The 14,513-nt window shown below is 52.3% G+C and overlaps 1 protein-coding gene across 1 annotated transcript in view; it reads left to right on the plus strand.

Annotated features, from left to right (window-relative positions):
- PTPN13 (protein tyrosine phosphatase non-receptor type 13) overlaps positions 1-9,545 on the plus strand; it is a 117,670-nt gene extending 108,125 nt beyond the window's left edge. The window contains exons 43-47 of the mRNA XM_054392247.1: positions 305-395; positions 2,191-2,528; positions 5,042-5,257; positions 6,199-6,261; positions 9,465-9,545. Coding sequence (XP_054248222.1) covers positions 305-395; positions 2,191-2,528; positions 5,042-5,257; positions 6,199-6,261; positions 9,465-9,545 — 789 coding nt within the window. The remainder of the gene's footprint in view (positions 1-304; positions 396-2,190; positions 2,529-5,041; positions 5,258-6,198; positions 6,262-9,464) is intronic.
- The last annotated feature ends 4,968 nt before the right edge of the window (positions 9,546-14,513 follow it).

Genomic DNA, 14,513 nt, shown 5'->3' on the forward strand with positions numbered 1-14,513 from the left:
GGAGCAAAAGTAGAAGTGGGGAGCTTGAGATTGGATGTGAGGAAGAAGTTGTTGGGCAGGAGGGTGGTGAGAGCCTGGCAGAGGTTGCCCAGGGAGGTGGTGGAAGCCTCATCCCTGGAGGTTTTTGCAGCCAGGCTGGATGTGGCTGTGAGCAACCTGCTGTGGTGTGAGGTGTCCCTGCCCATGGCAGGGGGTTGGGACTGGCTGAGCCTTGAGCTCCCTTCCAGCCCTGACAGTTCAGTGATCTCTTAGCACTTGCCAGCACTCAGCTCCTTCTAATGCCCCTTTCCCTGCTTCTTTACAGAACCTGCAGGAGTTAAAACCTCTGGATCAGTGCTTGATTGGCCAAGCAAAGGAGAACAGGAAAAAGAACAGATATAAAAACATTCTTCCTTGTAAGTCCCAACCAGCCCAAAGCCCCCTGCTGATATTTGGTCAGATGAATTGGAGCAGGAGTGGGGTGGTTTGATCCCCAATCCCAGTTCTGCTGCTGGAGGGTAAAAAGAGCCATCTGCCACTCATCTTCTACACAGTCAATGCAAACATTTCTAAAGCAGTGGAAGACTGGTGAGCAGTTGGCTGCTGTAGAGCACAGGGATGGATGCTCACAGAATTGTCAGATTGTTCCTGTGTGAGGGTGGCAGAGCCCTGCAGCAGGCTGCCCAGAGAGGTTGTGGAGTCTCCTTCTCTGAAGACTTTCAAAATCCATCTGGATGCATCCCTGTGTGACCTGCCCTGGGGGACCCTGCTCTGGCAGGGGAGCTGGACTTGATTATCTCTAGAGGTCCCTTCCAACCCCTAATACTCTGTGATTCAATGCCTTAAATGGGAGCCAGACAAGGTTTGTCCTCTTTGGCCCATGCCAGGCTGGGCGCCCCAGACAGGTGTGCTGTTGGCAGCAGGATTCCTGCAGCAGTGCTGTGTGTACTGGGGTGGGGGGAGAGGTGTGGAGGAGAAGAGGAAACTATGACAAGGGTTAGTTCTGAGTGAGAAGCAGCCAGCCTGAGCTTCAGAGGAGCTGCACTTCAAACCTGTATCCTGAAGCACCACATCTACAGCTTCTTGAACACCTCCAGGGATGGGGACTCCACCTCCAAACCATGTACCCTGCCTGCTGCTTGAGATGTCTGCCCCAGCCAGCTGCTTCTTCAGTCAAAGGGAAGCACTGAGAGCTGTCCTGAGGCAGCTACTGCAGTGATTTAGTTCAAAATGAAACTACATCTGTGGGGATAAGGCTGAGGCAGCTGGGCTTAGTTAGTCTGGAGAAGGTCTCATGAAGGGAGACCTCATTGCTCTCTACAGCTACCTGAAAGGAGGCTGCAGTGAGACTGATGTTGGCCTCTTGTAAGGAACATTGAGGAGCTGGAGCAGGGCCAGAGAAGGGCAACAAAGCTGGGGAATGGTCTGGAGAAAAGGGCTGGGGAGGAGCTGAGGGAGCTGGGGGTGTTTGGAGTCGAGGAGCCTGAGGGGAGACCTCATTGCTCTCTACAGCTCCCTGAGGGGAGGCTGCAGTGAGGTGAGGTTTGGTCTCTTCTCCCTGGTTTCAGGTGACAGAAGGAGAGGCAATGGCCTGGAATTGTGCCAGGGGAGGGTTAGGTTGGAGAGGAGGAAAAATTTCTTCCATTCATCAAGTACAAGGACAGCAGTGAGGTCCTGGAGCCTGTGCAGATGGGAGCAACCAGGCTGGTGAGGGGTTTGGAGAGCATCATATGAAGAGCAGCTGAAGGAGCTGAAGTTGTATAGCCTGGACAAAAGGAGGCTGAGGGGAGTTCTCATTGCTCTCTCCAGCTCCCTGAGAGGAGGTTGGAGTGAGGTGGGGCTTGGGCTCTGCTCCCTAGTAACTAACAATAGAAGGAGAGGTGACAGCCTGAAGTTGTGCCAGGGGAGGGTTAGGTTGAACATGAGGAATAATTTCTTTGCTGCAGGAGTGGTCAGGGATTGGCAGAGGCTGCCCAGGGAGGTGGTGGAGTCCCCATCCCTGGAGGGGTTCAAGATGCTGCAGATGTGGTGCTTCAGGATACACTTTAGTGGTCATGGCAGCTGGGTTGTGGTTGCACTTGATGATCTTAAAGGTCTTTTCCAAGCTCAGTGGCTCTATATGAGTGTGTAAGGCTCAGCTGCTCTGTCCTGGGAGGCTCCAGTGAAGGGCACACCTAACCCTGTGGTGTTGCTGTCGTTTGGGAACTGCAGATGACAGCACCAGGGTGCCCCTGGGGCTGGAGGGAGGCTACATCAACGCCAGCTTCATTCGCATGCCTGTGGGGGACGAGGAGTTCGTCTACATCGCCTGCCAGGGGCCCCTGCCCAGCACGGTGGCAGACTTCTGGCAGATGGTCTGGGAGCAGCAGTGCAGTGTGATTGCCATGATGACTCAGGAGGTGGAAGGAGAGAAGATCAAGTGCCAGCGCTACTGGCCGGACGTGCTGCACAGCAGCACCATTGTCAGCGACAGGCTGCGCCTGGCCCTGCTCAGGCTGCAGCACCTGAAGGGCTTCACCATCAGAGTGCTGCGGCTGGAGGAGATCCAGGTGGGTGCAGCTCTGCTGAGTGCTGCCTAGCTGGGGTCATGCATCTGGGGGGGTTGTATCATCCAGGGGCACATTGGGGCAATCCCAGGCACAAATCCAGGCTGGGGGAGGAGTGGCTGGAGAACAGCCTGGAGGAGAAGGCCTCAGGTGGTGACAAAGTGCCCAGGAGCCAGCAATGGTGCCTGGCAGCCCAGAGCCAGCTGTGTGCTGAGCTGCATCCAGAGCAGGGAGAGCAGCAGCACAGGGAGGGGATTCTGCCCTCTGCTCTGCTCTGCTCAGACCCCACCTGCAGCACTGCCTCCAGCTCTGGGGCCCCCAGCACAGGAAGGACCTGGAGCTGCTGGAGAGGCTCCAGAGGAGGCCACCAAGATGATCAGAGGGATGGAGAACCTCCCCTGTGAGGACAGGCTGGGAGAATTGGGGCTGTTCAGCCTGGAGAAGAGAAGGCTCTAGAGAGAGCTCAGAGCAGCCTTGCAGTAGCTGAAGGGGCTCCAGGAGAGCTGGGGAGGGACTTTGGACAAGGGCTGGCAGGGACAGGATGAGGGACAATGGCTTTGAGCTGGGAGAGGGGAGAGTGAGAGTGGAGATGAGGAAGAAATTGTTTCAAGTGAGGGTGGGGAGAGACTGGCACAGGTTGCCCAGGGAGGCTGTGGATGCCTCCTGCAGCCTTCAACAGGTGTTGAAGGCCAGGCTGGATGAGGCCTTGAGCAAGCTGTGCTGGTCACAGAAAGGAGATAGTGGCACAGGTTCCCCAAGGAGGTTGGGGTATCTTCTTTGACCTTGCCTTGTTCAACCTCCATTCTGCTCCCTGCATTGCTGCCCTGTGCAGTGGTGAACAGAGGAGGTGTAACATTTGCTCAGGGGTGGAAGTCTGCACACTGCTGGCCTCTTGCTCTAGGTGTGTGGAGGAGCACTGAGAGTGCAGCAGTGAGCCAGAACCATGCAGCAGTGTGGGTTGAAAGGGTCCTTCAGAGATCATAGGATGAGAGGGAATGGATTGAAGTTTCAGGAGGGGAGATTGAGAGCTGAGATGAGGAAGAAATTGTTGAGAGTGAGGCTGGGGAGAGACTGGCACAGGTTGCCCAGGGAGGCTGTGGCTGACCCCTCCTTGGAGGTGTTGAAGGCCAGGCTGGATGAGGCCTTGAGCAAGCTGTGCTGGTGGGAGGTGTCCCTGCCCATGGCAGGGGGTTGGCACTGGATGATCTTCAAGGCCCCTTCCAACCTGAAGCACTCTGAATCTATTTTTATCCTCACACTTCTGGCTTTCCTGCTTTGCGTTGCAGTATCTGCACCAAGAGGTAATTGGAGCTTCTCTTCTTTGCCCAGTGGTCACTACTGGGCAGCTCTTCCTCACTGCAGCTGCTGTGTGACCATTATAGAAGGTGGCAGTTGGGCCAGAGATGATCTCATTGTGCTAATGAGACTCAGAATCTTGGCGCCCTTCATTCTTTGGCCACAGAAACATGTAGGGGGAGATGAAATTCCTGGATAATTAGGTCTGGCTGCTTCATTCCTCTGTGTGATCAGCTCAGCTAGGACAGTGACCCTTGTGCTATCCAGTTGCTGGATACACCTGGGCACATCCCTGCCTTCTGAAAGGGCTTCCTTTGGGAACAACCCCAGGAAGGCTCCAGGCTGGGGGCAGAGTGGCTGGAAAGTGCCCAGCAGGGAAAGGCCTGGGGGTGCTGGGTGGCAGCAGCTGGAGAGGAGCCAGGGGGTGGCCAGGGGGGCAAGAAGGGCAGCAGCAGCCTGGGCTGGAGCAGCAATGGTGTGGGCAGCAGGAGCAGGGCAGGGATTGTGGCCCTGGGCTCAGCACTGGGGAGGCCACAGCTTGAGTGCTGGCTTCAGTTTTGGGGCCCTGAGTGCAAGAAGGACCTTGAGGAGCTGGAGCAGGGCCAGAGAAGGGCAAGAAAGGTGGGGAAGGGTGTGGAGAAGAGGGCTGGGGAGGAGCAGCTGAGGGAGCTGGGGGTGTTTGGTGTGGAGAAGAAGAGGTTGAAGGGAGACCTCATTGGGTCCCTGCCCAGGGCAGGGGGTTGGCACTGGATGATCTTTGATGTCTCTTCCAACCCAACCCATTCTGTGTCTCTATGTATCTCTGTTGTTCAGTCTATCAGACCTGCACAGGCTGTAGGGGGACCTACAACTCCCTGAGAGGAGGTTGGAGCCAGGAGGGGGTTGGTCTCTTCTCCCTAGGAACAAGTGATAGGATGAGAGGAAATGGCCTCAGGTTGCATCAGGGGAGCTTTAGGTTGGAGGTGAGGATAAACTTCTTGACTGAAAGGGTTCTCCAAGCCTGGCCCAGGCTGCCCAGGGAGGTGGTTGAATGCCCATCCCTGGAGGTGTTTCAGAGAGGCAGAGCTGTGGTGCTGAGGGCCATGGCTCAGCCCCAGCCTGGGCAGAGGTAGGGCATGGTTGGGCTGGATGTTCTGGAAGGGTTTTTCCCACCCAGACCATCCTGACCCTTGCCTTTCTGCTGTCCCCACGTGTGACTTGCTGCTGCTGTGACACCTCAGACAGGGGAAGTGAGGCACATTTCCCACCTCAACTTCACTGCCTGGCCTGACCACGACACCCCCTCGCAGCCTGAGGAGCTGCTGACCTTCATCTCCTACATGAGACACCTGCACAGGGCAGGGCCCATCGTCACCCACTGCAGCGCCGGCATCGGCCGCTCCGGCACCCTCATCTGCATCGACGTCATCCTGGGCTTGATCAGCAGGGACCTGGAGGTGAGCACCCAGCAGAGCTGGGCCTGACTGGCTGGAAATGTGTCCTCAGGGATCTCTTTGGTTGTTTCTCAGGGCTGGGTGTGGAGTGGGATTGGAGCAGCCCTGAAGGAAGAGGCTTGGGGGTGTTGGGTGCTGAGCAGCTTCTCAGGAGCCAGCAGTGCCCTTCTGTGGCCCAGCAGTCAGCTGTGTGCTGGGCTGCAGCCAGGGCAGTGTGGGCAGCAGGGCAGCAGAGGGGATTCTGCCCCTGGACTCTGCTCTGCTCAGACCTCACCTCCAATCCTGCCTCCAGTTCTGGTGTCCCCAGCAGAAGGACACAGAGCTGCTGGAGAGAGTCCAGAGGAGGCCACAAAGATGATTCAAGGGCTGGAGCAGCTCTGCCATGGGGACAGGCTGAGGGAGCTGAGGCTGTTCAGCCTGGAGAAGAAAATACCCCAGTGGGACCTCAGAGCTGCCTGCCAGAACCGAAAGGATCCTGCAGGAAGGCCGCAGAAAGACTTCTCCTGAGGATGTCTAGAGACAGGCCAAGGGGAATGGTTTGAAGCTGAGGAAGAGCAGGGTTAGACTGGAGCTTAGGAAGAAGTTCTTCAGCAGGAAGGTGGTGAGACTCTGGTACAGGTTGCCCAGGGAAGCTGTGGCTGCCCCCTCCCTGGGGGTGTTCAGGACCAGGCTGGATGAGGTCCTGAGCAAGCTGTGCTGGTGGGAGGTGTCCCTGCCCATGGGGGTGGAACTGGATGAGCTTTGAGGTCCTTTCCAACCTAACCCATTCTGTATCTCCATGAATCTATATTGCTCAGTCTACCAGACCTGCCTAGGCTGTGCTGAGCTGTCTCTAGTTTCTCTAAGTGTTTCATGGAGCTGGTTGGGTTCCTTGAGCTGATGCTGGGGGTGACTCCTCCCCTGGATGTTTCTCTTTGCTCTAACTCCCTTCTCTCCTCTGGTAGTTTGACATCTCGGACCTGGTGCGAACCATGCGCCTGCAGAGACATGGGATGGTGCAGACAGAGGTGAGTCTGCCTGCTCAGGGAAAGGCTCTGCAATTCCAACTCCCAGCTGCCAGGAGGCTTTCTGAGGTGCACACCACCCCCATCCTCTCTGTGCCCCTCTCATGCTGCATTTGTGTGGTCAGAAGTCAATCAGGAGCAGAGCCCTGCTGAAGTTACAAATGCAGGCAGTGCTCAATGTGCTGTGTTGGTTTGATCACCAGAAAACCTCACCCAAAACAAACCTTGGGAGGTTTTGTTTCCAAAAAGGAGGTGCCACAGAGTGGGGATTGGCTCAAAATTGCATTGAGAAGGCTGCTGTGAATCCCAGAGTTGTGGGTAGAGATTCCACCAGAAGTTCAAGGACTAATCGAGACCTAGAGCTAATTAACTTTGACCTTGGAGGTAAGGTCTTGTGAGAAGCTGCCCTCTTGCTGTCAGTCTGAAGGAATTGTCACATCAGAGCTTGGTGGCCTTTTAAAAGGGAAAAACAAACCCAAAAACTCACCAAAACCACCCAACTGTCAGCTCTACCTCACAGAATCCCAGAATGGGCTGGGCTGGAAGGGAGCTCCAAAGCTCATCCAGGCCAACCCCCTGCACTCAGCAGGGACATCCTCCACTAGATCAGGTTGCCCACAGCCCTCTCCAGCCTCACCTGGAAGATCTCCAGCCATGGAGCCTCAACCACCTCCCTGGGCAACCTGTTGCAGTGTTCCAGCAGCCTCCTGGGGCAGAACTTGTTCCTAACACCCCAAACATGTCTGTCCCTGAGTTCTGTAGTTGTTGGCATTGATGCAAGACTTGCTATTAGAATCGTAGGATCATCAAGGTTGGACAAGAGCTCCAAGAGTCCAGCTGTGAATTACCCCAGCACTGCCAGATCACTACCAGTCCATGTCTCTCAGCACCACATCTATGTGGTTTTTGAACACCTCCAGGGGACTCCACCACCTCCCTGGGCAGCCTCTTCCAATCCCTGACCACTCTGGCAGCAAAGAAATTTTTCCTCTTCTCCAAACTAAACCTCCCCTGGCACAATTTCAGGCCATGTCCTCTCATCACCTGGAACTAGGGAGCAGAGCCCAAGCCCCACCTTACTCCAACCTCCTTCTCAGGGAGCTGTAGAGAGCAATGAGGTCTCCCTGAGCTCAGCCTCCTCTTCTCCACACCAAACACCCCCAGCTCCCTCAGCTGCTCCTCCCCAGCCCTCTTCTCCACACCCTTCCCCACCTTTCTTGCCCTTCTCTGGCCCTGCTCCAGCTCCTCAAGGTCCTTCTTGCACTCAGGGCCCCAAAACTGACCTCAATATTTAACTGTATTGAACTTTATTTACTGTAGGAATAGCACTGAAATTATTTAACTGTGTTGAGCTGTATTGAACTTTATTTAATATAGGAATAGCAAGGAAATTATTTAGCTATATTGAACTTTATTTAATGTAGGAATAGCAATGAAATTGTTTCACTGTATTGAGCTGCACTGAGCTTCATTTAGTGCAGAGATAGCACTGAAATTATTTAACTGTATTGAGCTGTATTGAATTTTATTTAATATAGGAAATTATTTAACTATTTAGCTATTTAACTAAATATAGCTATATTTAACATTATTTAGTATACAAATAGCACTGAAATTATTTAACTGCATTTTGGCTTTATTTAGCATTATTTAATATACAAATAGCACTAAAATTATTTAACTGCATTTTGGCTTTATTTAACATTATTTAATATACAAATAGCACTGAAATTATTTAACTGCATTTTGGCTTTATTTAACATTATTTAGTATACAAATGGCACTGAAATTATTTAACTCTATTTGGCTTTATTTAACATTATTTAGTATACAAATAGCACTGAATTTATTTAACTGCATTTTGGCTTTATTTAACATTATTTAGTATACAAATGGCACTGAAATTATTTAACTCTATTTGGCTTTATTTAACATTATTTAGTATACAAATAGCACTGAAATTATTTAACTGCATTTTGGCTTTATTTAACATTATTTAATATACAAATAGCACTGAAATTATTTAACTGCATTTTGGCTTTATTTAACATTATTTAATATACAAATAGCACTGAAATTATTTAACTGCATTTTGGCTTTATTTAACGTTATTTAATATACAAATAGCACTGAAATTATTTAACTGCATTTTGGCTTTATTTAACATTATTTAGTATACAAATAGCACAATTTATTTAACTGCATTTTGGCTTTATTTAACATTATTTAGTATACAAATAGCACTGAAATTATTTAACTGCATTTTAGCTTTATTTACCATTATTCAATATAGGAATAGCACTAAAATTATTTAACTGTATTGAACTTTATTTAATGTAGGAATAGCAATAAAATTGTTTAACTCTAGCTTTATTTAACATTATTTAATATACAAATAGCACTGAAATTGTTTACCTGTGTTGAGCTGTATTGAATTTTATTTCATATAGGAAGAGCACTGAAATAATTTGGCTGTATTTGGCTTTATTTAGCATTATTTAATATACAAATAGCACTGAACTTACTTCAGTGTATTGAAGTTTAATGTAGGAATAGCAACAAAATTATTCAGCTATTTAGTTTTATTTAACTTTATTTCATATAGGAATAGCACTGAAATTATTTAGCTGTATTGAGCTCTATTGAACTTCATTTAATGTAGGATTAGCAATGAAATTATTTAACTATTTAGCTTTAACTTTATTTCATTTAGGAATAACACTGAAATTATTTAGCTGTATTAAGCTCTATTGAACTTCATTTAATGTAGGATTAGCAATGAAATTATTTAACTATTTAGCTTTAATTAACTTGATTTCATATAGGAATAGCATTAAAATTATTTAGCTGTATTGAGCTGCACTTAACTTCATTTACTGTAGGAAACGCACTGAAATTATTTAGCTGTATTTGGCTTTTTTTCACATTCTTCAGTATAGGACTAGCACGGAAATGATTTAGCTGTGTTGAGCTTTATTGAATGGCAGAGCACTGAAAGGATGTAACTGTATTGAGCTGTATTGAACATTATTTGATGTAGGAATAGCAGTGAAATTCTGGACTGCACTGAGCAGTATTTCCCTTCATTTCCTGCAGAAAGAGCCCTGAAGCCCAAGGGCTGTGCCCCTGTGAGCTGCAGGCAGCAGCAAAGTGCCCAGGTGGGGCCAGCATTTCTCACCTGCCTCCTGCTTTCCTTCCCCTTGCAGGATCAGTACATTTTCTGCTATCAAGTTGTCCTTTATGTCCTAAATCACCTCCAACAAGAAGAGCAGCAGAAGGCCACATAGGAGTGCTTTGAAAACAAGGCAGCAAGGACACCCCAGAGGCTTCCATGTGTTTCCTTTCCTCTGCCAACATTTCCCAGTCCCTTCCTCCAGGTGTCTGTTCTCCAAAGCCTCTCCATCACCCCAACAAAGGTACAAAGTCCAAAGGACTTGTCCCAACACCACCCACCATCATCTTCAGCCCCCATGGACACACCTGAGGGTTTTGGGTTTGGTGTTTTGTGGGGGGTTTTGTTGTTGTTGTTGTTTTTCTCTTTCTTTTGTACAACAGTAAATAATATTTAATAAAGCTGCAAATTTTGTTTTTGCAGCTTCCTTCATATTGTGATAAAATACTGAAATAAAAAATATTTTAACTAAAAAAAAAAAAAGTTTTAAAAAGCCAAGAAGAAGCAAAAAAAAACCCAAAACCCAACCAACTAAGAACTTTTCTGACACTTCTTGCAACTGCTTTGGGATATTTGGGTTTTTTTTGGGGAGGGGAGGAAGGGTTTGGAGCAGTATTTTGATCCTGGCAAACTTTATTACCAAGATGTTTAATTCTTAGTCTCTTTTAAAAGCTTGTTTATGGCACAGAATTATTTTTACCCCCTGTAGTGTAGTTACAGCTCTTTTTAGAGAGGACATCTTGGAAGCAGCACTGGAGCTTGGAGAGATGCCTGCTAGCAGAAGGATAGTGAGGAATGTTTCCTGTAAGTATCCCAGGAGTGTTTCCTGCCTAGGCTTGCCTGTATATAGTGAGAGGCTTTTCCACACACCAAAAGCTGAATTCTCAGGTGCCTGATCTTAGAACCCATCAGGCATCTCCACTCTGTAAATAAAAACCACACCTAAAGTACACTCACCAGTGGGTCTGGGTATTTCTGTGTCCTTCTGACTGCTCTTTCTCAGCCTGGCCTGGTGTCCTTCAGTGTGGTTGCTCTTTGGCTACAAAAGGGCTGAGCACACTTCACACCTTCAGTGTCCTTCTGTTCTTCAGGTGTCCCTTTGGAACAACCTGCAGAGCTGGGAGGGTCCTGTCTGGAGAATTCCTACACTGTGGAATCACAGAATTGTTTGGGTTGGAAAATACCTCTGAGGTCATCTGGCATGCAGAAGTGTTGTCCCAGCAGAGCAATGTGCTCCTGTGGTGGCATCTCAGAGAGGGGATGGTGTGCAAGAAGCAGCAAGGGACAGCAGAACCTGGGGCTCCTTGCCTGGGAGGTGCAAAGCAGGAGCAAAATGCAAGGAGGGTTTGATTGGCAGCAGGAATATTGCCAGAGGCACTTCATGCTGTTCATAGAATCATGGAATTGTTTGGGTTGGAAAAGGCCTCCAAGCTCATCCAGTCCAACCAGCAACCCAAGCCCCAAGTGCCATGGCCACAGGGTTCTGGAACACCTCCAGGGATGGGGACTCCACCACCTCCCTGGGCAGCCTCTGCCAGTCCCTGACCACTCCTGGCAAGGAAATTGTTCCTCATCTCCAACCCAACCCTCCCCTGGCACAATTTCAGGCCACTGCCTCTCACCCAGCAGGATGCTGAGGAGCCTGTGAAGGATCTCACTGTGGTGATGAATGTGAGGAGGGAAACCAAGCAGGCCCTGGTCAGCCCCCAGTGCCCTGCAGCCCCTCTGGCTAGGAGCAGACAGGGCAGGACAGCATCTCCAGCACTGGCCCAGGAGCCCTGCCCTTAGTCCTGGCCCCAGGTGATCTGGAGCAGAGGGCAGGGTCTGCACATGCCAGGGTGGCTGCCCCCTGCCCTCTGCACAAGCTGCCAAGCCCCAGGCTTGGGAAGCCACTCACTGGATGAGGTCTATGGTGTCCCTGAAGATGCTGGAAGCTGATTTTGGTGCTGGTGCATCCAGCTCCAAGGCAATCCCATACTCAATGAAGGCCAGGGCAGCATCCAGGTACTGCAGGGCCTTGCCAGTCTTGTCTGTCTGTTGGGGAGAGAAGGATCACTGTGAGAGCAAGAGGAGAGCTGCTTCTGTGCCCTGGCCTCAAGAGCATTGTCCTCCCTGCCCAGGCAGCTCTGGAACAGACAAAGACAGGAGCCAGGCCTGTGGGTGATGCCTAAAGGCTTCTCAGCAGCACCCCTGGTGTGCTCCCAGCCAGCAGCTTTGTGTCCCCTGGCTGAGAGCTTGGAATCAGAGAAGGGTTTGGGCTGGAAAAGTTCAACCATTCGCTAATGGCCCTCAGCACCTCAGCTCTGCCTCTCTGAAACACCTCCAGGGATGGGCATTCAACCACCCCCCTGGGCAGCCTGTGCCAGGCTTTGAGAACCCTCAGGCCCTGATGTTTCAGAGGGAAGTGGCTCAGGACTGGCTGCTCAGGACTGGCTGCTCCATGCCTCTGACAAGGGCCTGGGGACAGCTGTGCAGAGCCTGCAGCCCTGCTGCCCTCACACCAGGCCTGTTCTGAAGCCCATTCCCCAGGCCTGCTCTCTGGCTGTGTCTGTACCAGAGGCTGAACCCTTGGCCAGTGCAGGCAGCCTCCTCTCACAGCCTGCCCCTGCCCAGGGGTGCAGGCAGCCTCATCCCTGAGTCTGCTTCACAGCAGCCCTGCAGCAGGGGCCAGGGCAAGAGCAGGGTCACCTCTCTGGCCCAGGGCCCAGACTCACCATGGAATCAGCTTGGTGCTTCAGCCTCTTGGCCTCTTCTCTGTAGTGTCTCAAGAAAGATCTGGAGGGGCTGGAAGGTGTCCAGAGAAGGGCCCTGAGGATGAGCAGAGGGCTGGAGCTGCTCTGCTCTGAGGACAGCCTGAGAGAGTTGGGGTTGTGCAGGCTGCAGAGGAGAAGGCTCCCAGGAGACCTTCTGGTGGCCTTGCAGCATCTGAAGGGGGCTCCAAGAAAGCTGGGGAGGGACTTTGGAGGGTGTGAGGGAGGGATAGGAGTGGGGGGGATGGAGCAAAAGTGGGGAGCTTGAGATTGGATGTGAGGAAGAAGTTGTTGGGCAGGAGGGTGGTGAGAGCCTGGCAGAGGTTGCCCAGGGAGGTGGTGGAAGCCTCATCCCTGGAGGTTTTTGCAGCCAGGCTGGATGTGGCTGTGAGCAACCTGCTGTGGTGTGAGGTGTCCCTGCCCATGGCAGGGGGTTGGGACTGGCTGAGCCTTGAGGTCCCTTCCAACCCTGACAGTTCTGTGATTGTAGTGTCCCACTGGATGCTTCCTGCACTGGGGACAGAGAGCAGAGGAACAGAAATCAGAGGAGGAGGAGGGTGGGCTCCTGGTCAGTGTTCACTTCTGGAAGGTTCTGCAAGTTTAAACCTACAGACACACCAACACAGCCAATCAGGGCTAACCTAGAGCACCAACAGAGCCAATCAGGATTAACCTAGAGCACCAGCACAGCCAATCATGATTAACTTACCACACCAATGCAGCCAACCAGGGCTAACCCAGCACCCACCACAGCCAAGCAGAGGGGCAGCCAGCACCGAGGGGCAGGCCAGAAGAAAGCTGCTCCATGGCAGCAAAACCCTTCCCAGATCTTTTCACTCTGATTTCCCTGTGTGTCACCAGAAGCTCTGCCTCTGTCAGCTCAGCTGCTGGGGCATGAAATGCCTGGAAGAACTTTGCAGCTCCTCAAGCTTCACTGTAGGCTCAGAGTACAACCCTCAGCCTTCAAATGAGTCACACTTCTGCAAGGACAGACACAGACACTGCCCCCAAACAAGGCTTCAGCAGATGGCTCAGTGCCTTGTGGAAGGAAATAAATCTGCTGGAGTCAGGGGCCAAAACTCCAGAAGGTTGATATTCAACCCTCACCTGTTGCAGGCTCAAGAGAGGAGCCTTCCTTTGAGGAACAAAGGGAGTAGAGGAGGGAGGAGAACCTGTCTGGATGAGCAAGGAACTGCTGGAAAAAGTCATAGAATCAGGGTTGGAAGAGAGCTCAAGGCTCAGCCAGTCCCAACCCCCTGCCATGGGCAGGGACACCTCACACCACAGCAGGTTGCTCACAGCCACATCCAGCCTGGTTGCAAAAACCTCCAGGGACGAGGCTTCCACCACCTCCCTGGGCAACCTCTGCCAGGCTCTCACCACCCTCCTGGGAACAACTTTGTAACATCCAATCTGCATCTCCCCACTTCTAGTTTGCTCCATCCCCCACTGCTATCACTCCCTGATACTTCCCTGGGCAACCTATCCCATGGTCAGGCAGTGGAACAGGCTGCCCAGGGAGGTGGTGCAGAGCCCTGTGGCTGTGGCGCGACCAGGCCCAAGGGCTCCGACTCCGCCGCAGCCAGCCCGGGCCGGAACGGCCCTCCTCTCTTCGGAGCGGAGAGCGCCACCGCCTTCGGCTTCTTCCGGCACCTTTCGGGCGCGTCCGAAATGGCGGGGCGGGGCTTGGCCGGGCTGCCCTGCTCACCTGGCGGTAGTGTGAGCGGCGCGGCGGCAGGGGGCGCTCCGCGGAGCAGGACGGGACTTGAGGTGAGTGCCGCTGAGGGGCTGCCGGCGGGGCAGGAGCGGTCGCAGCCGGTGGCGCTGAGACGTAGGACGGGCGGGCGGGCCCCGGGGTGCTGCTGGTTGGTACCGGCTCGGCGGGCAGCGTGCGGGCGGGAGTCGTCGCCGTGACCAACCGCCTGCGCCAGCAGCGTCCTAGTGGTCCCCTCAGGGTGCAGCTGCTGGGAGCTGTGGAATGGAAGGTGAGGCTGGGAACAGAGAGGCTGCGACCCCTCAGCTGCAGGGGACCCGACAGGAAGGGCTCTGTAGGGCTGCGACCCCTCAGCTGCAGGGGACCCGGCAGGGAAGGCTCTGTCGGGGCTGCAGCATCCAAGTTTCCCGGCAGTTCTCCTGTCTGTTGCCCTCTCCTGGCGCTGGAGCTGGGATGTTCCCAGCCTGGGACCTGCTCGGGCAGGGAGCTACACCTGGGATGGTTTGCTCAGAGGAGTGACACCGGGCAGGGGCTGAGCTTGTAGCACGCTGTGGCTCCCGAGGAAGGAGAGAAAGTGTCTGTGAAAACCCCACACTGGAGAAGTGATGATGTCAAAAGC

Source organism: Indicator indicator, chromosome 25 (assembly GCF_027791375.1).
Source record: "Indicator indicator isolate 239-I01 chromosome 25, UM_Iind_1.1, whole genome shotgun sequence".
Classification (NCBI taxonomy): Eukaryota; Metazoa; Chordata; class Aves; order Piciformes; family Indicatoridae; genus Indicator; species Indicator indicator.